At 39.2% G+C, this 9058-nt stretch overlaps 1 protein-coding gene across 1 annotated transcript; it reads left to right on the forward strand.

Annotated features, from left to right (window-relative positions):
- The first annotated feature begins 6604 nt into the window (after positions 1-6604).
- On the forward strand, positions 6605-7961 carry LOC115731627 (secoisolariciresinol dehydrogenase-like). The gene is made up of 2 exons (XM_030662295.2): positions 6605-6668; positions 7171-7961. The coding sequence occupies exons 1-2, from the start codon at positions 6631-6633 to the stop codon at positions 7943-7945; spliced, it is 813 nt and encodes a 270-aa protein (XP_030518155.1). The 5' UTR covers positions 6605-6630; the 3' UTR covers positions 7946-7961.
- The last annotated feature ends 1097 nt before the right edge of the window (positions 7962-9058 follow it).

Genomic DNA, 9058 nt, shown 5'->3' on the forward strand with positions numbered 1-9058 from the left:
TATTTCGAGAAACTGAATGAAATCTTATTTTGACAAAAAAGAAATTTTTTTTTTGTCCCAGTCACGTGATCATTACACTCCAGTACTTTGAAATCAAAGGCCTATAATCCATCCCACCTTCCACCACAAAAATAATCCACAAAAAAAATCTAATTGTTAGTACTATTTCCGGGCGATAGTTGGATTCGTTTTTCGTTATATATCTATCCCAAATTTGTTCAAGGCAATTGTGTCAACACCATCTATCGACTCTTGGAGCCTGTTTGTGCAAGCGTCCAAATACTACCGTTTCGGGAGAAATTACCAAAAAAAAGTCATAAATCTATTGTATTTTTACCAATTCAATCATAAACCTTTCAATTTGACCAACTTACCCCTAAATCTTTTGATAATTCGCTAATTTAGCTCTTCCAGCTAATTTTGATCATAAATCGCTGACGTAGACGCTAGCCATCCTGTGTGGCACATTTGCCATTGACGTGGATAATTTTTGTAACTGTTTAAAATTTTCAACAATTTTCATAATTTTTTTTGTATTTTCCTTCTCTTTGTATTTTTTATTTTTTTAATCAATAGAAGCGATCACTTTTTAGGGAAAATATTTTTAAAATAATTCATTTTTCGCTCGCAATTTTTTGTTTATTGACAGAGAGAAATTTCTATTGCGTCACCGACTCTATCACATGAGTAACGACAGTTGAAAATCAAAGGATCCTTAAATCCGATCCCTCACGATCCATACAACCCGAATTAACGAACATGCAATGCCTTCTTTAGATCGACGCGGTTGGCAAAAGACCTCTCGTCGAAAACAAAGCTTCCGGTGCATAAATTTCCCAGCCAAATAAAGACGAACTTCCGCCATCAGCATAATATCGTCCACATCAATTTGAATATCACTGCTTTAAACAGGCAACCAACTTGGATCTCTGTATGACAAAGCATCTAAATTATGGCTACTCCGTTGTCGAGAGTCGGCGTGGTGACCACTGGTCGTGCTCACGTTGTTCTACGTTCAACATACCACGAGAAGTCATCCTGAATCACAAAACAACCAGACATTGCTTCATTTTGTGAATGAGACAGTGTCGTTCCATCGCTGGTTGAGAAATTGTCGTATTGTTTCTTCTTCTTCTTTTCTAGAAGGAGGACATGTTGAGGCTCTGTTGGCCGGAGACGGCGGATTCTCCTACTGCCGCATCGTGGACTTCCTGGTGGCTCTACTCGTCGCCGGCCACGAGACCACCATGACAATCATGATGCTCGCCATCGAGTTCCTCATCGGAAATGCCTCTTGCTGTGGCCCAGCTTTAAGGTATGTGTCTATTTGAATTTGCACCCCGCGTGCTCAAATCCAAAGTCCGCCCCATCGGATGAAGATTGCTCATGACCCAAAGTTGCTTCATGGGTTGCAATTTTACGAGAAATGAAAACGATGAATGAAGATAGTACAATAAAGTCTTCAATCACGCACACTCAGATAAGCTTCCATTACTAAAAGGGGTTAAGACAAGAGTGATTGCCCTACTAAATATATTGACTGCTCAAGCACTCATCCATTAAGAAAAAGCCTTCATCCATTCCAACGGTTGGATTCCTTGTCATCAACATACTCCTACGAAGTTCCGGAACCATGAATTCTCCACTTACCGCGTAAACCATGTACATGAGTCTCTTTGTCTCACAAAAGAATGAATGCTTGCATGAAAACAATTTGCAAGGAGGTTATTTTCTAAGTAAATGAGTCAATTGTCCCATGTTCATGGGGCGTTTTCAATTGAAATGAGAAGTCATTTCGAATTTGTCTATGAAGAACGTTAAACCTTGTTTTTTTTTTAATAAACAAATTGAGAACAACCGTAGAACCTCGACTCTGGGACCCAAACCCCTAAGGGCCAAACCCAAGACTCGAGGGGGGTCAAACTATTATACCCAAACTCCGAAGCTAACACCGGTCCTGGCATGTCTATCATCAGGACTAACCCAACCTTAGGTCCTGAGTCCGGGGGTCGACATCCTGGGTCTGGCCATAGGGTATAGAGTCTAGACCTTGAGATCCTTCATAAAATATTTTTTGGGAAAATTGTCCAATCAGTCCTAAAATATACCTATATAATCCCACATTGGTAAAGGACAAAGCGTGTCGCGTATAAGAATGTTAGACAAAAATGAAATTAGAACCGCAAACATGTATGTACAGTGTGAAAGTGCCATAGCTTAAAAAACTCAGACTATGACAAGTGATCCATTCGCAAACGCTTTCAGATTACGCTGCTCAAGATAAAATAAGAAAAAATTGTTCCTCCGACCAGAATTAGATGCATCTGAACATGGGACGGGGTGTACGTAAGCTTTGATTGCGTGCTTCAAAGTCCCAATCGTCATCGAGTACACTAAACAAAGACTCTTTCTTACACTAAACAAAGACTCTGTCTTGCGAGTGCGGACCGACTCAATAAACAAAGACTCTGTCTTGCAAGTGCGGACTGACTCAATAAACAAAGACTCTGTCTTGCGAGTGCGACTCCGTTTCGATCACTTCTTTGTCCTTTTCCCCTTCCGATGGAATCGTAGGGCCGTCCAGGATTGCAGATGCCCATGTTCTTGAGGAGCAAGATAGTCCTAGGACTTGAAATCGGTGGGACAGATGTTTGATCCCCGTCTAATTCACATGCTCGGGCTTAATCGGCTAATTGATCATTGATGGAAGGGAAGCCGACGTGAAGACAAAATGGTTTGAATCCACGAAGTACTACATGATAGATAGGAGCAGACCTATCAAAATAGGTTATAATAACATTTCCTAATCTACATATGATGGGTTGAGTTGTTATATAGGTTAGTCATATTCGATAAATATTCTTTATTGGGCTTACTCACTCCATACTACCACCTCAGTTTAGATATGAGTTTTCTTAAGTGTTGTCAATTTCAATATAAGAAATTGATATTCGCCCTTAATCTCACATATTCGGATCTAGCATTGATAAATAGTAATTGCTAATGCGCGAGAAGATTGCTATAGTTTGGTAAATAACCGGTTTTGCTTTCCTATAGGTGAAATAATTTTGACATAAAATTGGGTTGATGAGGGACGGCTAATGGTATACTTGTTTTTATCACGTGTGTTGTAATTAAGTACACGGAAACTAATCAAGATCTTGCAATTTATGTCGATGCGAGAGGAGCTAGAAAAAATAAAGGACACCAAAGGTTTACATGGTTCAGTCCGAGTGTCAAAACCTACATCTAGGGAGAGAGCCAGCAGCAAGTAATCCATTATAATCGGGTAATCATAGTTTACGAATGCTCGTACGCTCTAGTATTTTTGACACCTAAATTACACATAATACCAAAATGGTTACAAATAAACAACTCATTTGAACGTGAAAAAACTCACGACACAAATTCATGTATTCGGTCTCACTCAGTCCATCCTCCCCCCTCAATTTTTGCATGATTTTTCCTAAGTTTTGTCAATTTCAATCTAACAAATTGACATTCGCCCTTACTCTCTCATATTCGGATCTAGCATTGCTACATAGTAACCGCTAATGCATAAGAAGATTGCTATACTTTAGTAAATAACCGGTTTTGCTTTCTTAAAAGTGACATAATGTTGACAAAAAAATTGGGTTGATGAGAGATGGTTAACCATATACTTGTTTTTATCGCGCGTGTTGTAATTAAGTACACAAAAACTAATCAAGATCTTGCAATTTATGTCAATGTGAGAGAGCCAGAAAATATAAATGAGGAACAATGATGAACACCAAAGGTTTACATGGTGAATTGGTTCGAGTATTAGAATCTACGTTCATGGAAGGAGTCAGCAGCAAGTAAATATTTTAGAATAAGTGTGCCCCTCTTTGTCTTGTAGTGCCATTGTGCCACTGCGTTCCTTTTGTTTTAATCGTATGTGAAGTTCAACTCCTTCCTTTGTGCAGTCAATTTGGATATTTATCCAATCGGGGTTGGGTTCCGTAACGATTCAAAATTGAGACATAATTTAACTGTGCGAGCCGTTTTTTGTCTCTAAATTCGAAACTTGCGATGAATTTGTTAGAAAAATGCAATTAACTCAAAGTTCTGGCAATCTACTTCCGGGAATCTTGTCCAAATTCTTGCTTGATTTGTAATTGAACGGAAAATTGTTTACCTGCTAGAACATAGAAGGAGGATTAATATCAAATTTAAAAACGACCACGATGGACTCCCAATTGCTATTCATTGTGATTTGACCCGTAAGTACTTAAACTAAATTGTTTAAATAAGGAAAAGACCCTTCACATGGTCCCCATAAGAAGGCCTTTTTTCTTAAGGAAGAGCTCATTGGCAACAATTGAATTGCACATTTTTTTCCTCTTCCATTCCCTTTGTCGATTGATCAACCTTCAACAACTTCAATTGTCCTTACCAAAAAAAAAAAAAAACAACTTCAATTGAGGTGTGTGGAAATCTGGCACGGTGTACGACTCTCAGACGCAGCATGGTAGAAGAAAGTCCAAATTGAATTAAGGGTGCATTTGCTTTGCGAAAAATTAATGATTTCGAAAATATTTTCCTACAAAAGATCGCTTGCATCGCCTGTAAAAATGAAGAAACGAAAACTGTTTTCATCATCCGCAAAAATGGGGGGAAAGGACACTTTTGGTGCCAAAAGTTGTGTACGGAGATTACTTTAGAGTCAAAAGTTTCATTCGGATCACTTAAGTATTAAGTTTTTGAAAAAACGATTGTTTTAGTGCCAAGTTCGATTTGATCCGTCGGAATTCTCATGTGACCTTATTTTATTAATAAGTCAAGCTAATGTGGTTCCGGTGTGGTCCAGTCAACAATTAAAAAAGGTAAAAATTGAAAAAAAATATTAAAAATAAAAATACAAACTAAATTAGTTTACAAAAAATTAAAAAAATCCTAAAAATTAAAAAAAAAAATTAACTACAAATTTATTTAAAATAAATTGAAATCGGCCCAGCCCCACCACCGCTAGCTGCTGCCGACAATGGTGGGGCGGCGGCGGCGGCAAGGGCTTGTGACAACCCTCATCGCCCGGTCCTCTGCCTCCTCCAATTTTTTTTCTTTTTAATTTTAAGCTTTTTAAGCTTATTTTTAATTTATTTTGAATAAATTTTATTCTTTAAATAAATTTAGGTTTTTGCTGGTTTTTGAATTTAAATTTGACTTATTTTAATTTATTTTAAAATGTAGAAGTCCACGTGTAAGCCACGTGGACTTCTGTTTTTTTCTAAAATGTCATTTTACATTAAAATTTTAATTGAAAAAGGCACGCATTAATTTTTGACGAAAATTATTGCCAGAGGCACCACAATCATCATTTTGTCTCCGACCGGTACTTAAGTGATTCAATTGAAACTTTTGACACCAAAGTGATCTCCATACACAACTTTTGACACAAAAAGCGTCCTTTTACCACAAAAATGGAGTCGGCGCTTGCCTAGATTCACAGTTATGGCGTTGTTCAAGTGAAGCTTAGACCTACATTCCGATGGAGATTTAGAGGTTGTTTCACAAAAATTTTAAGCATAAACACTATGTGAGTCATTGGGTTTAATTGAGAGCGAGAGAACGCTGAGAATACTTGAATGACACGAACGGAATGAATTACCAAATATGTCATAAACATAGTACAATCATGTCAATTTTTGACTCGCCATTACAGTTAGAGGACTAAATCCATAAGAAGACACCTTGAGAACCAGTACAGGAAATTCCAATAATTGAACGATGACATTTTCCATAATGCAAGATAAGCTTCGCCATGTCTTACGAAAGATAAAGAGTATTTTTCTTGCTCCACGTGAACACGTGGAAGGCGTGTGTCTATAAACATATATGTGGACAACTTGGTACTTTACCTCCTTAATAAAATCGACAAGCGCCATCTTTGACCCAAACGACAATCGTGTACGTAGACCATGAAAGAAGATGCTATAGGGGGATGAAACCATGTGGTGGTGTGGGGAAAAAAGAAATACAACTTGTTCAGAGAAAACATCGTAAGGGGATACATGCATGTATCGGTAGAGTCTATTTGTTTCACGAAAAATCTACACTTTAGAGAACATTTTCTCAAAAAATGATCGATTGTATCGTTTACAAAAATATATGAACAAAAAATATCACCACTGTCCACGAAAATATTTAGACATAAATTATTATCGACAATGAAAATATTATTTGTTGGCTAAATATATTCCAAGAGATATAACAAATCATTTCTAGGAAAACATTTTTCTAGGATCGTTCATCTTTGGCGAAACAAACAGAACCTTTAACTTAAGGGGAAGCTCCCACGAAGCTTGTCATGGTCATTTGGATAAGAATGACTGAAACTTGGATGGAAACTTCTCTATGGCGCTTGTCTTTGTCGCGGACGACAACATGGAAACTGATGACCAAGTGTGTTTGGGACGATGTTCACACGAGGGGAGCCCCTGTAAACTTTATTTTCCCTGAAATCAATTGGTATTAGATTAGGCGGCCACAACACCCCCCCCAGACGTCTATAAAATGAGAAGGTTTTGGTTCGATCGCCATCACTAATCAAATCACACAAGAACCCACCTGCTGATAAGCTAGAGCCATCTTTGTTATAACCTTTGGACCATGGCAGCCACAGCACTCCTCTCCCAGGCAGCACGAAGGTATGCATATCCATTCACATATGTCATCAATCAACTATATGGCAATCGGTTTTAGAAGTTTTGGAACCGTATCTCTGGAAGTTGGAAAGTTTTCTATTTTATGTACTTCTTTTTTTGCACGTAAATCTAATCTTCCGAGACGTAATCTTGGGTAAGCTTAATGGAAATATACCACAATTTCTGTCTCGACATATGCGATGAGTTTATGCGGCATTAAGAGTTATTACTCGACAGTCCGACAAGTACTATCATTATTTCTGACCTCACGATTTTTTAATTAATGAGTGTTTTTATACAAAATACGCGGTGATGATGTGTGGATCTACGGTTAGAAGTAACTATCGGACTGTCGGGAAGGAAGCATTTCTTTGCGGCATAAGTGTGTATTTCACGGGTCCGAAAACTTAAGAGCAAGACCCCATTGCTCATTCATCAAAGAGAGAAGTACTGTCGTTTTAGTTTGTGTCTGGACCAATGGGATTCACTAGCTTATGATCTGCAGACTAGAAGGAAAGGTGGCCGTGGTCACCGGCGGGGCGTGCGGCATAGGAGAATCTACCGCCAGGCTCTTCTCGAAGCATGGGGCTAAAGTCATTATTGCCGACATTCGGAGCGACTTGGGCAAGTCGGTTTGCAAGGATCTAGGGCCGGAGACTGCATCCTTCGTGCATTGCGACGTGTCATGCGAATCGGACGTTGAGAACGCCATCGCCGCTGCAGTTGACAGGCACGGAAAGCTGGACATAATGGTGAACAACGCCGCGATCGGGGACCCACCCAAACTCAACATATTGGACATTGACAAGGCCGACTTCGACAAAGTGATTAGCGTGAACCTGACGGGAGTTTTCCTAGGGGCCAAGCACGCGGCTCGAGCCATGATCCCGTTGCGAAGGGGAACCATCATCAACGTCGGGAGCGTCAGCTCGAGCGTGGGAGGGGTGGCGTCCCATGCGTACGCCAGCTCCAAGCACGCCGTCGTGGGGCTCACGAGGAACGTGGCCGCAGAGCTCGGGCCGTACGGGATCCGCGTGAACTGTCTCTCGCCTTACTTCATTCGAACGCCGCTGTCAGAGGAGATGTTCAAGATCGACGAGAATCCAGGATTCCGAGCGTATTCCAACTTGGAAGGAGTGACTCTTCGGGAAGAAGACGTGGCGGAGGCCGCTCTGTTCTTGGGGAGCGACGAGTCCAAGTACATCAGCGGCCACAACCTGGCGGTGGATGGCGGGTTCACCACTATCAATCCCGCCTTTGGCTTGTTTGCTCGCGCTTAAAGGAAAAGCACTTCTTCGTACCATTCTGTATTGTACCCTGCACGTCTTTCCGCTTCGTACCTCGCGTCGAATAAAAAGTCTTAATTGATGACTAATATGATGAAATATTTTTTGTTGATTAATTTTTTCTTAAATGATGTAAATAATTATTTTTAAAAAAATATTTTTTAAATTACTCATTTTTTTTTTCAAATCGAATCGCCCCTTCAAAAGTGCTCAAATCTAGAAATTGAGATGTTAGGGTAGGGCTATTCTGGAAGTTGCACCATTTTCTCTATTTAGGTAAATTGATGGAGGATGGGACTATCACCATTAACCCTAAGACTCAGACATATTTGACGTATTTTACCTAAGTCTGAAGACATATTCTATCATAAGCGACTGTTCCGGATGCATTGCATCAAGGGACACATGACCTTTGCTCATTAACTAATGTTTTGTCCAGTCTTTATTTCTATAGGTTGCCCAAGGAAAGTGTTGGTCTGCGTCTGTCGCATGTGGCTATGTTAAAACCAACCCAATTATTTAACGTTTTGAACCGATTCCTTGATAGGTACTTCCCACCTTTTCTAAGACTCTACCTAGGAAAAATTACAAAAAAAAGTCTTAACTCTATTGCAATTGTCCAATTCTATCCTTAACCCTTTTTTTGGTCAATTAAGTCTTACACATTTTGTATTTGTGTCAACTTTTGGAGACCAAAGACGGTCGTATTTTTCTAAGAAATCTATCACTCCGTCACTGTGCTGTAGTGAAGGTGGTAATTATCAAGAGATTAATTACCATGTAAAGCTTTGCTTCCATAGGTTTCTCAGTTGAACAAGGGTAAATTGAGTATAAGACATTGATTTGATCCAAAGGCGAGGGAAGTGCTTTCGCTATCTGGCATAGTAACATCCTTGTAGATTAAAGTTACAAACTTGGTCTCATCAAAATTTGTAAAACCCATATTACAACAAACAAAGACCAAAATTGAAGTTTATGTGCAAATTTTATGGGTTAGCAAAAAAAAAAAAAAAAACAGATTGAGAAATTAAGTTAGGATAACTTTGAAACGAAAAATGTACATGTATTTTCTCCTTACTCCACATGAGTTTTCTAATGGTGGAGCTC

The sequence above is a fragment of the Rhodamnia argentea genome, chromosome 1 (assembly GCF_020921035.1).
Source record: "Rhodamnia argentea isolate NSW1041297 chromosome 1, ASM2092103v1, whole genome shotgun sequence".
Taxonomy (NCBI): domain Eukaryota; kingdom Viridiplantae; phylum Streptophyta; class Magnoliopsida; order Myrtales; family Myrtaceae; genus Rhodamnia; species Rhodamnia argentea.